Consider the following 13,355-nt stretch of genomic DNA (forward strand, 5'->3'; position numbering starts at 1 on the left):
GACCTGTGGAGCATCTTTTTCACTGATGTAACAAGCTGCTTGAGAATGTGGTTCAGGCAAGTGTAATAGCATCATTTAAAATGCAATTGAATTATGACATGAGGGGAAGGGCTTAAAGCAATGTTGTCTAAAAACATGAGATTGAATCTGGCTGGAAGGGCACCTTGGTCAGCAAGGATGGGTTAGGCCAAAGGAATTGTATTTATACATTTTATATTCCTCGATGGCTCCAGAGCAGGGGTTCATGATCTTTTTAATGCCATGGACCCCTACCATTAACCAAAGGGTCCAAGGACCCCAGGTTGGAAACCCCCCTCTAGAAGGTCATTGTTGTTCATTTACGCACCTTGTGGTGTATTGGGTGGCATGTATGTCATTTCTGTAGCATTTGACTTCTTTTACGAGGTCAAGTTGCTAGCATGGAAAGTGTGCAAGCAGCTGGCCAGATCTGAACTCGGGACCATTTGCCTGGAAGTCCAGTGCCTATGCCACTACACCATTGGCCGGTCATAGAGTCAAGAAATATCCACCATGGAAAATTCTTACCAAGATATCTATCCAAGCTACTCCATTTATTTGCATTTTGCCTACATAATTCTAAAGGCTTCCTGTCAATGAACCTGCCCAAATGTCTTTTAAACTTTTTAATTCTACCCTGAATACCATAAAATTACCTTGATATATTTTGGTTTGTTCCTTTTCTTTATACTGTATTCATTGTTCATATATTCAAACTGATTTCTCTTAGAGAAAAGAAAGTTTTATTAGTCAACAAATAAGGCAATAAAAAGTTTTCAGTTAGATTTCTTTAATTCAATAAAATTTAACAATATACAACAGAGGGGAGTAAACCCAATGACTCATCCCGTGAGAGAGAGTTCTGAACTCCACAGGAAGTTGCAGAGACTGAAGATTTCAATAATGCAAAGGAAGGCGTACAGAGATGAATTGATGAATGTTCCTCTGCTCATGAAACGACTGAGACATGAAATGAGCTACTTAGTGGAGATGAAAGCTCCAAAATTAATTTGAAAATTTGATGCATAAGAGGTGTAGATAATCTTACTGGAGTCAATTAGGGTGGGAAGAATAGTATTTTTCCTATCTTTTTAATAATTAACTTTAACAAGCAATTTAATAAATTCCCATGTTATTTCTAACCAATGCCTATTCTTCTTCCCTGAAAACATACAGAACATGTTCATTTTGTAAACCATGTCAACCATTTTATCAATATTACCATATTCATTGATTTTAGAGAATACTTAATGTAAGTGCTTATTTAACTACTGTTTCAAAAATATGTTTTATTATTCAAGATTATCAAATGACAATTATTGTCAATATCATTTTAGTCCCTCTTACTTTTGTTTTGAATATTTAAAAAAAATCTTAATCAGGTTTAGGTGCACAATTCCATTAGCTTAAGACCTTTCTTTGTATAACCTCACACATAAGGGTAACCAGGAGCTTGGTGAAGCTGTGTCCCTCCAATTTGATTATTGTGTATAGGTCAGATTATCCAGTTGAAATCTGCCCATGGAGTTAGCTGCGTGCTGATCACAGATGTACTGGGGTGGAAGCCATTACCCCCCTCACCACACCTGGAGAACATCAACATAAGGTTTGATCTTCTCAGGTGATTGGAAGGGAAATCCATGGTTGTGGTTCTTGAGAATTCCTTTTTGCACTGAAGAAAGGCCTCAAAACCACAACAACCAGATAAGGACACAACTGAGAAAATGTCAATGTGGGTTTTCATATCAGAAAAGAAAAATGCACAAATTTAACACTTGCAAAATGTCTTAAAAAGTTCATTACATGAAAAATTGAGCTTTATCAAGCAAACACGAGGAAATCTACAGATGATGGAAATTCAAGCAACACACACAAAATGCTGGTGGAACACAGCAGGCCAGGCAGCATCTATAGGGAGAAGCACTGTTGATGTTTCGGGCCGCGACCCTTCGTCAGGACTAACTGAAAGGAAAGATAGTAAGAGATTTGAAGGTAGGAGGGGGAGGGGAAAATACAAAATGATAGGAGAAGACCGGAGAGGGTGGGGTGAAGCTGAGAGCCAGAAAGGTGATTGGCAAAAGGGATACAGAGCTAGAGAAGGGAAAGGATCATGGGATGGGAGGCCTAGGGAGAAAGGGGGAGGGGAGCACCAGAGGGAGATGGAGAACAGGCAGAGTGAAGGACAGAGAGAAAAAGGAAAAAAAGGTGGGGAAAAAAAACTAAGTATATCAGGGATGGGGTAAGAAGGGGAGGAGGGGCATTAACGGAAGTTAGAGAAGTGAATGTTCATGCCATCAGGTTGGAGGCTACCCAGCCGGTATATAAGGTGTTGTTCCTCCAACCTGAGTGTGGATTCATCTTGACAGTAGAGGAGGCCATGGATAGACATATCAGAATGGGAATGGGACGTGGAATTAAAATGTGAGGCCACTGGGAGATCCTGCTTTCTCTGGCGGACCGAGCGTAGGTGTTCAACGAAACGGTCTCCCAGTCTGCGCCGGGTCTCACCAATATATAGAAGTCTGCACCAGGAGAAGTGTCACCTCACCTGGAAGGACTGTCTGGGGCCCTGAATGGTGGTGAGGGAGGAAGTAAGGGCAGGTGTAGCACTTGTTCCGCTTCACCAATATATAAAAGGCCACACCGGGAGCAGAATTATCCAACGTATAATTCTCCGTAACTTTCGCCACCTCCAACGGGATCCCACTACTAAGCACATCTTTCCCTCCACCCCCTTTCTGCTTTCTGCAGGAATCGCTCCCTATGCAACTCCTTTGTCCATTCATCCCCCCATCCCTTCCTACCGATCTCCCTCCTGGCACTTATCCTTGCAAGTGGAACAAGTGCTACACCTGCCCTTACACTTCCTCCCTCACCACCATTCAGGGCCCAAGACAGTCCTTCCAGGTGAGGCGACACTTCACCTGTGAGTCAGCTGGTGTGGTATACTGCATCCGGTGCTCCCGGTGTGGCCTTTTATATATTGGTGAGACCCGGCGCAGACTAGGAGACTGTTTCGCTGAACACCTACGCTCGGTCCGCCAGAGAAAGCAGGATCTCCCAGTGGCCTCACATTTTAATTCCACATCCCATTCCCATTCTGATATGTCTATCCATGGCCTCCTCTACTGTCAAGATGAATCCACACTCAGGTTGGAGGAACAACACCTTATATACCGGCTGGGTAGCCTCCAACCTGATGGCATGAACATTCACTTCTCTAACTTCCGTTAATGCCCCTCCTCCCCTTCTTACCCCATCCCTGATATATTTAGTTTTTTTTCCCCTCCCTTTTTTTCCTTTCTCTCTCTGCCCATCACTCTGCCTGTTCTCCATCTCCCTCTGGTGCTCCCCTCCCCCTTTCTTTCTCCCTAGGCCTCCCGTACCATGATCCTTTCCCTTCTCTAGCTCTGTATCCCTTTTGCCAATCACCTTTCTGGCTCTCAGCTTCACCCTACCCCCTCTGGTCTTCTATCATTTTGCATTTTCCCCTCCCCCTCCTACTTTCAAATCTCTTACTATCTTTCCTTTCAGTTAGTCCTGACGAAGGGTCTCGGCCCAAAACGTCGACAGTGCTTCTCCCTATAGATGCTGCCTGACCTGCTGCGTTCCACCAGCATTTTGTGTGTGTTGTTATATCAAGCAATTGTTTATTTTGACCAAAACGTTGATGGATTACTACTAACAAGGAACAACATTAAAATTGTACTTATCAATGATTAAAACACTTGTTACAATGCTTAACAGATGAACAATGTGTAAAATATATCTACATGAAATTCACATCAAGAGCAACATTAAACTAATAGGGATGCTGTACAAAGTGAACCAAGAAGAAGATCTGTTCACCTATTCCTCTATAATAATAAAGATGCGCATCATTCTTTTAAAATGTTCTTCAAACTGTATATTCGGATATATTTTCAAATACACTGTATATAATTTACTTACAGGCAGATGATATGCACTATCCAGGTAAACAACCAGCACTGCTGTTGATTTGTCAGCGAGAGTCGGCTTCATAGCATTTTCCTATCGGAAACAAGATTTTTCTATTTAACGTGAACCTAAAGTCATATTCTACTAACATGCAATATTGTAGATGCGTACATTGGCATTATACAGTTCACAAATAATGATGAATTAGAAGGAAACAGAGTAGTGAAGTGTTGCCAAGACAACAACCATTCCCACAATGTTTGCGAAAGGAAAGAGCTTGTCATTGACTTGAGAAGGGGGGGGGGGGGTGGAGGTGATTGATGTACGTGCTTCTGTCAATATCAATGGTACTGAGATTGAGAACCTCAAGTTCCTAGGGGTGAACACCACCATTCCACCTGTCCTTGGCCAACCATGCTAAGAAAGTCCACCAATGCCTCTACTTCCTCAGGAAGCTAAAGAAATTGGATATGTTTCGTTTGACCCTCACCATTTTTTATTGATATACCATAGCATACATCCGATCCAGATGCAACAACTGTTCTGTTTGAGACAGAATGAAACTGCAAATAGTTGTGGATACAATTCAGCACATCATGGAAAGCAGCCTCACCTCCATGCCAGCACAAACAAAGGCTTTACCTACCCTGTCATTCTCTCTTCTACTAATATCCAGACATATATACCGTCAGGCTCAAGGACAGCTTTAATCCTGTTGTTATAAAACTATTGGATAGTTCTCCAGTACGCTAAGGTGAATTCTTCACCACAATCTACAGTACTGTCCAAAAGCCTTAGGCACATATACGTACATAGCTAGGGTGGCTAAGACTTTCATACAGTAACTGTAATAATTATATGCATTACACTGTATTGCTGCCACAAAATAAAAACAAATTTCATGACGGATGTGAGTGATGAAAAACCTGATTCTGATATGGGTCTCTGTTATGGAGTGAGAGTGGGATGAGGGCAGGGAGAGGGGAGGGAGTGGGAAACACCAGAGAGACATTCTATAGTGATCAATAAATCACTTGTTTGGAATCAAATGACCTTGCCTGTTGTTTCAGGGCTGGGTGTGTCTGCCACCACACGCCATAGCACTCCTTCTCTGCTACCCGTCCCACACTCCTCCCACAGTGCTCCACCCCCACCATTCCCAGCATCCTTTGCTCCCACCAAATTTACAAACTCACTCTCCACTCCATGTTGAAAAATACAGGTACAAATATATATAGTGTCTATAAAATTCTTCACTCCCCCCAGAGGTTTTCATGTTTTATTGTTTTACAACATTGAATCAAATTTGATTTAATTTGGCTTTTTTGACAATAATCAACAGAAAAAGACTCTGTGTCAAAAGAGATCTCTACAGAGTGTTCTAAATTAACTACAAATATGAAACACAAAATAATTGATTATACCATAAGACCATAGACTCATGGTCTAACATAATTGATTGCATAAGTATTCATGCCCTTCAAGTCAGTATTTAGTAGATGCACCTTTGGCAGCAATTATAGCCTTGAGTCTGTGTGGATAGGTCTCTCAGCTTTGCACATCTGGACACTGCAATTTTTCCCCATTCTTCTTTACAAAACTGACCAAGCTCTGTCAGATTGCATGGGGATCATGAGTGAACAGCCCTTTTCAAGCCCAGTCACAAATTCTCAATTGGATTGAGGTCTGGACTCTGACTTGGCCACTCCAGGACATTATCTTTGTTGTTTTTAAGCCATTCCTGTGTAGCTTTGGCTTTATGCTTGGGGTCATTGTCTTGCTGGAAAACAAATCTTCTCCCAAGTCACAGTTCTCTTGCAGACTGCATCAGGTTTTCCTCCAGGATTTCCCTGCATTTTGCTGCATTCATTTTATCCTCTACCTTCACAAGCCTTCCAGGGCCTGCTGCAGTGAAGCATCCCCACAGCATGATGCAGCCACCACCATGCTTCACAGTAGGGATGGTGAGTTTTTTTTAGATGAATGTGTGGTGTTTGGCTTTTGCCAAACATGGCATTTAGTCTGATGGCCAAAAAGCTCAATTTTCATTTCATCAGACCATAGAACCTTCATCCAGCTGACTTCAGTTTCCCACAAGCTTTCTGGCAAACTCCAGCTGAGATTTGATGTGAGTTTTTTTTTCAGCAGTGTCTTTCTCTTTGCCACTCTCCCGCAAAGCTGCCACTGGTGAAGCACCCGGGCAACAACTGTATATGCAGACACCCCCATCTCAGCCACTGAAGCTTGTAGCTCCTCCAGAGTTATCACAGATCTCTTGGTGGCCTCCCTCACTAGACCCCTTCCTGCACGGTCACTCCGTTTTGAGGACGGTCTTCTGTAGGCAGGTTTAGAGCTGTGCCATATTCTTTCCACTTCTAGATGATTGACTTAACTGTACTCCAAGGGATACTCAATGTCTTTGAAATGTTCTTATATCCATCTCCTGACTTGTGCTTTTTAATAACCTTTCAGCAGAGGTGCTTGGAAAGTTCTTTTGTCTTCATGGTGCAGTTTTTGCAGGGATACTGACTCACCAGCAGTTGGACCTTCCAGATACAGGTGTATTTTTACTACAGTCAATTGAAACACCTTGACTGCACACAGCTCTCCAAGAACAGATCTTCATTTAACTAATTATGTGACTTCTAAAACCAATTGGATGCACCACTGATGATACAATGTGTTATATTAAAGGGGTGGGGGGAATAGTTACGCAATCAACTATTTTAGGTTTTTATATCTGTAATTAATTTAGATCACTTTGTAGAGATCTGTTTTACCTTTGACACGGAAGAGACTTTTTCTGTTGATGAACCTCAGAAAAAGCCAAACTAAATCCACTGTAATTCAATGTTGTAAAACAACAAAACATGAAAAATTCCAAGGGGGATGAATATTTTTTATAGGCACTGTGTATATATAGATATATATCTCAGACTTTTGCACAGTACTGTACCTCACTGTAAATCTGCACCTTATTGTCTGCCTGCACACTCTCCAACTGTAACACTTTATTCTGCGTCTCTTATTGTTTTACCTTGCATCACCTCAACACACTTCCATAACACATTGCATTAACAATAGCCAAGACAAGTTTTTCACTTTACATTGGTTCTGGTGGAAACATAAAATAATTTACCAATTACCAATAATTTAAATTTGTATTTTAATGACTTCATTTTGTATTTTAAAATTGCAACAATTAATTGCTTTAGATCAGGGATTGATGGTCTGATATTATAGTGAGATTTCTTCACCATTACCACATGAAACAATATCATTAATACACTGTGAGGGAACTCTGTTATTCGTTCATACCACAGACTCGTTCTCTAGGTCAGTGTGCAAGGAGAGCCATTCCAGTTTTAGATGTACTTTTCCATGCTCCACGTCGCTCAGAGGAAACCACTGTTCAAAAGACAAGGAATATTTATGTGAGTCTATAGAAAAGGTCTCATATAAAACCAAGAAAAAACAATTTATTTGTTGATTGAGATACAGCATGGAACAGGCCCTTAGAGTCGAGCCACCCCGCAACCCGATTTAACCCTAGCTTAGTCACGGGACAATTTACAATGACCAATTAATCAACCAACAGTACGTCTTTGGACTGTGGGAGGGAACTGGAACATCTGGGGGAAACCCGCATGGTCACAGGGAGAAGCTGCAAACTCCTTACAGATACCTGCCGGAATTGAACCCGGGTTGCTGGCACAGTAAAGCGCTGTGCTAATCACTATGCTACCGCGCCACCTCAATATCAGAGTTCACTCTGTATGAAGGTCAGAGAATTGTTGAATGGTACATAATTTGATTTTAAACTTCTGGAGAAACGCTGTGGGCACTGTGGTATCTATTGGGGTCGGGGCAGTAAGGAATTGCTGATGCTTTGGGTCAGAACCTGCATCCACATTATATCATCTGCAGTCCCTTGATAAAACCAAGAGATTGCTTATACTGAATCTCTGTTAAAGGTAGGTCCGTCTTTATTGATGGGATCAATAATATGTAAATAAAAAAGAATAGTCAGTTATCTTGGGTACTGCACTGGTCTGTTTTTCCAAAATTGCACTTCCAATATATTAGAATAAAAACTTCTTCTACTCCTCCTAAATGAAAATGTACAAGTTTATTTGTCCCTGTTTGGACATAAAAATGAGAATTCTGATCGCTTGCAAAATGTTAAAAAATGTAGAAGCTTGTATAATTCTATTTATCAACTCATGGACATCACATGAGAATTAGCAGCACTGCTTTCAATATCCTAATATCAGAGTTAGATTTATTATGACTGACTTATTTGACATGAAACTTGTTGGTTTGTGGCAGCAGTTCAATACAAGGAAAGAAAATCACTATAAATTATGAAGATAAATAAATCACGCAAAGAAAATGAATAGTGTCCATGAGTTCATGGACCATTCAGAAATCTGATGGTCTGCTTCAGAATCGATTAGAACCCAAAGGACTGGACTCTCTCTGCTTTGGATCATCCAGCTGCTGTGTTTTCTCTAACTAAAGCAGAGTTTTCCAACCGTTTTTGTGCCATGGACTCCTACCATGAACCAAAAGGTCCGTCGACCTCACGTTGGGAATCCCTGAACCAAAACATCAAGGTTGCATTTACTCAGGACTTACCTCTTCCACAAGCCTGTCTTTCATGACTTCACTGAGTTCTATAACAAGGCTGTAAATCAGAATATAAAGCAAACCATTATTGCAAACACGAGAAAACCTGCAGATGCTTACTATCCAGAGCAACACACACAAAATGCTGGAGGAACTCAGCAGTTCAGTCAGTACCTATGGAAAAGTGTAAACAGTTGACGTTTTGGGCCAAGAGCAGGGGGAAGACACCGGAATAGAAAAGTGGGGGAAGGACAAGAAGGATAGTTGGTAGGTGACAGGTGAAGCCAGATGGGTGGCAAAGGTCAAGGGTAAGAGAAGACAAAACTGGTATGAGAGGAGAGTGGACAATAGGAGAAAGGGACGAAGGGGATGACCTGGGGGGAGAAATGATAAATTATTATCGCCTAGAGTACATACATTGATTGGTATGTCCATGGCTGGAATAATAACAGGCCAAAGCATTTTTAGGAGTACACTTAAAAGCCCACATAATGTGTGGATAATTGCAGCAGTTAATACAATGCTCATACAGGTTCTTTAATACTACCTAAGCTTCCTGAATACTACCTATTGTTAGAATTGGTTGTTTTCTTTATACTTTTATAAGATATTAGTTGAATTAATACAAGACTATAATTTTAGCTTTTTACTGACATATTTTGTATCTTTAACAGACTCATGTATTTTTCATAGGATGTGGTGTTTCGTCCCCGCTTACTGGCAAGAGGTGGTATAACAGCTGCACATGCCTTTTCATCGGTTAATTGGCTAAGTATTAGCACAATACACACATGTTATGTGTTTTAATTCTGTTGCTTACTGACTGGTTTATCTCTATCTTAAGAATTTCTGTTATCTCAAATATAAAGCTGATAGATTTTAAAAAGGCACCATCTTTTTATTGAATCTCCTTAATTTCTTATCTCTCATCTGCCTTTGTTGAATATTTGTGAAGAATCAACACTCATTCCTGAACTCCTAGAAGAACCCAGGGATTGAAAACCCAGGAGATCTGACAATATCGACCCATTTACTATCAGTGTGAATAGATAACAGGAAAAATCAAAATACTGAGAGAAGATTTAAGAGAGGTATACAAAATTATGCTGAGTATTGGTGGGATAAATACAAGCAGGCCCTTTGCACAGAGGTTAGGTGGGGCTACAAGCATAGTTCATGAGTTAGGGGTGAAAGGTGAGAAGTTGAAGGGGAACATGAGGGGAAATTCCTTTAATCAGATGATTGTGAGATTGTGGAATTAGCTGCCAGCAGAGGTGGTGCATGCAAGCTCAATTTCAATGTTTAAGAGAAGTTTGGATAGGTATATAGTTAGTAAGAGTATAGAAGGCTATGGACCAGGTGTAGATTTATGTGAGTGGGCAGTTTAAATGGTTTAGCATAGACTGGACAGGCCGAAGGGCCTGTTTCTGTGCTATACGGCTCTAAGACTATAACTTTCTTAGACCAACATCGGATAACATCATTGTGTCGATCGACATCAGGATAAAATTACTGCAAGAACTTGAACACAATTTCCCTCATACCCAAATAGCATATTGACATTCACATTCAAAGTTCATGCAAGAAGAGTAGGAGGAAGATTTCCTCGAAAGCAGGGCAGTATTCTTCAGGATTCTCAGAGAAAGACAATTGGTAGAGATGGTGTGGAGGAGGTACTGCTGATACAACACTACCAAGACATTGTCGAGGCACCTGGGAAATTTTCCACTGAGGCCATAAATTAAAACGCCTCTGCAAATTACAAAGACACTTTTCTCAGGAGATCATAGTATTATTATTAAAGACTATAGCTACACCTGACCTTCCCAGAAAGTCATCTTTATCTGGGTCTTCATCAAAAAGTTCCAGTTCCAAATCTTGTCCAAAAGCCTCGTGGACAACAGCCTATAAATAAAGAGAAAAAATATGGACCATATCCTACTTCTAAAGAAATTTATGTTTGGAATTCTAAAAGTTAAAATTAAGATTGTCAAAATATGAGACCATTTTGCTGGGAAGGGAGATGGTAAATGAAGGGCAGTTGTAAATTTTAGTCAAAGGAACTTACCTCATAAATTTCATACCATTCAGGATTTAAATTTCCTTTAATTGTTTTGCTGCGGAATGTCTGGGTCCCAATTCGAATAACAGCATATGGATCGGACTTCCCTGGGACCATACCCATTAGGTATGTGTCTTTCCTTACTAAATTAGCAGCTTTGTTTAGATATATTCTCACAACGCCCTGTAAAACAATAAGGTGACATCAAAATACAAGTCATTTCCCTCCATGGCAAAGTTACTCCACATTGTGACTGCAGGAACTGTGTATCTGTTCTCTCCCTGCTTTGTATTCTGTGTTGTGCATTTACTATGTTTGTTATGTAAACGGCTCACATGAGTGGGGCTGTGGCAAAAGCAAAAGGAGGATATTTTTGCTGATTTTGCTGCAGTTTGTAGCTTGGGACTGTTGAAGGTCATATCTTTTAATGACTGCTAAAATAATGCTGAATAATGCTTAGCTTACATGGGTACACTTTAGTTTCTTTGCTTCAATTTTGTATTTTTGCTAATTACTAATAAAGGATCAAATAAAGGATTCAGCTGTTAGAGAAATCATTGGAGCTTGGCTGGGTCATGCAAGTACAACAACTCCGTAGTGGTCAAAGGCTAGTGGTAATTGCTTTGTTTTGCTACAGTGACAAATGTTCTCAAAGCCAATTTCTACCTATCCCTGGTACCACGAATAGACTCAGTAGGCTCTTAAAGACATCAATAATTCTTCCCTGAATTTGAAAACCAGGATTAAAATTCACATTCTATTCTTGTTAATGTTACTCTCATGAACTCCAGAGTTCGCACTGGAATTTAAACAATATAGATTACACCTCTGATGAATCATTCAGAAGCAATAACAAAATAACAACTCTTGGGTGGCAGCAATTAAATTACCGCACAATAAATCTTCGATAATCTGCTATCACATCAATCTGGTTCAGTAAAGACTTGATGGGCCAAATGGTCAGTCTCTGTGCTGTACTTTTCTACGACTCTATCTAACATCTAGAAGGCTCACAGCCTGTTTCCCCACACTCCCTTAAAAGACAAGGAATAAACACAAAATGCTGGAGCAACTGAGCAAGCCAGACAGCATCTATGGAGGGGAACAAATGGTCGATGTTTCAGGCTGAGCCCTTTCATCAGGATTTCTTATGGTGAGTCTCAGATTGAAATGTTGACTGTTCATTTCCCTCCGTTGATGCTGACTGACCTGCTGAGCTCCTCCAGGATTTTGTGTGCATTGCTCAAGATTTCCGGCACCTGCAGAATCTCTTGTCTCCCTTTAAACTCACTAGGATTCCAATCCCATGTTCCTTTTAAATGTACTAGAGCCATATTTCCCCTGGTCTCATGAAACTTATCTGGCTCACTGAAAGGTTTATTAAACTAAACTAACTTTCATGAACTTCATTTCTGAATGTTATTTGCTTACTTTTTATTATTTGCATGATTTGTTCTTTGTTTTTGCACACTGGGTGCTTGATGGTCATTTTTTTCAGTGGGGTCTATTGGGTTTTTTTGTTTCATGGCTGCCTGTAGGGAGACAAATCTCGAGACTGCATATAGTATACATATTTTGAACATTGAACTTTGATGTGTTAACTAAAAGTAAAGTGAAACTAAAGTGCATTGATGTATTAATTCAAGAAATATCCAAATCTGCCAGGGTCCCAAGACTGCTGGATAAACGGAGCTCTACTGCATTTCAAAGTTAAAATTTTATTTTTGAAGTATAGAACATTTGTAACTATTTGAATATTTATAAATGCAGAAGAGTTTGAAATATTACAGTTGCATTTGATTAGAATGTTTTTTCTACGATTTAGCTAAGGGAAAGCAAGGTCCAAATCTTCGTAACATTGATTGCGTCTCATCACTCGGAGACATTCACGAGCTGAACTTGTGAGTATCTCAGAAGAGACCCAAGAGGTGGACATCTGTTATCTCCAGTTGTGGAACAACAACAGAAAAAAATAAACCAATTCTATTATGGGATGTTTGAACCATTATACATTTAGTTCATAAACCAACACTTACAATAAGCTTAGAATTAAGTTTAGAATTACATTAAGCTAAGCTTGGTACATGGAGTTAGGAAATTAGAGGGCTATGGGTAACTCCAGGCATTTTCTAAAGTAAGTACGTATTCGGCACAGCATTGTGGGCTGAAGGGCCTGTATTGTGCTGTAGTTTTTCTATCTTTCTATTATTCTCAGTTTGGTTCCTTAAGATTGTGGTTCCTAGCCATGGAGGGTAGTGGGGATAAGCTCCCACTACCTACTAAATGCTCCCAATGCTGTGCATCTCAAACAGCCTCTGACAACCAAGTCCAGCTCCTGACCTTCATGTGTGGCTTAGCTACTGAACCTTATGGAACTGCTTCTATGGGGGGGGGGGGGGCAGTTTACTGGCGCCTTATTACCAGTCACTTTGGGCAGATGGGGCTCATCATCTGTGGTTGGCACCTCATCTAGGAGGAGGAAAACTCTGACCCACTCATGAGGAACGCTTTGGGAGCAAACCCAAGGAAAAGTCCTGAGCTGGTGTCCCTCAGGGAGTCCTACGTTCTGTTCAAAGCTGACTGGCAGCTCCTGAAATGCTGCTGGTGGCGAACTGCCATTCCTTTGGATTAATCTGCTGTGTGGAGAGGGAAGCCTGCTGCATGGGCAACACAAAGTGCACTACAGATGCTGTGGTCAAATCAAGAC

At 40.6% G+C, this 13,355-nt stretch overlaps 1 protein-coding gene across 1 annotated transcript in view; it reads right to left on the reverse strand.

The window, feature by feature from the left end:
* The window catches only part of LOC140728591 (extended synaptotagmin-3-like), a 104,261-nt gene that overhangs the window by 24,938 nt on the left and 65,968 nt on the right, over positions 1-13,355 (reverse strand). The window contains exons 9-14 of the mRNA XM_073047562.1: positions 10,655-10,831; positions 10,409-10,491; positions 8,596-8,644; positions 7,276-7,365; positions 3,970-4,050; positions 675-743 (exon numbers count right to left, since the gene is read on the reverse strand). Of these exons, the coding sequence (XP_072903663.1) occupies positions 675-743; positions 3,970-4,050; positions 7,276-7,365; positions 8,596-8,644; positions 10,409-10,491; positions 10,655-10,831 (549 nt within the window). The remainder of the gene's footprint in view (positions 1-674; positions 744-3,969; positions 4,051-7,275; positions 7,366-8,595; positions 8,645-10,408; positions 10,492-10,654; positions 10,832-13,355) is intronic.

Source organism: Hemitrygon akajei, chromosome 5 (genome assembly GCF_048418815.1).
Source record: "Hemitrygon akajei chromosome 5, sHemAka1.3, whole genome shotgun sequence".
Taxonomy (NCBI): domain Eukaryota; kingdom Metazoa; phylum Chordata; class Chondrichthyes; order Myliobatiformes; family Dasyatidae; genus Hemitrygon; species Hemitrygon akajei.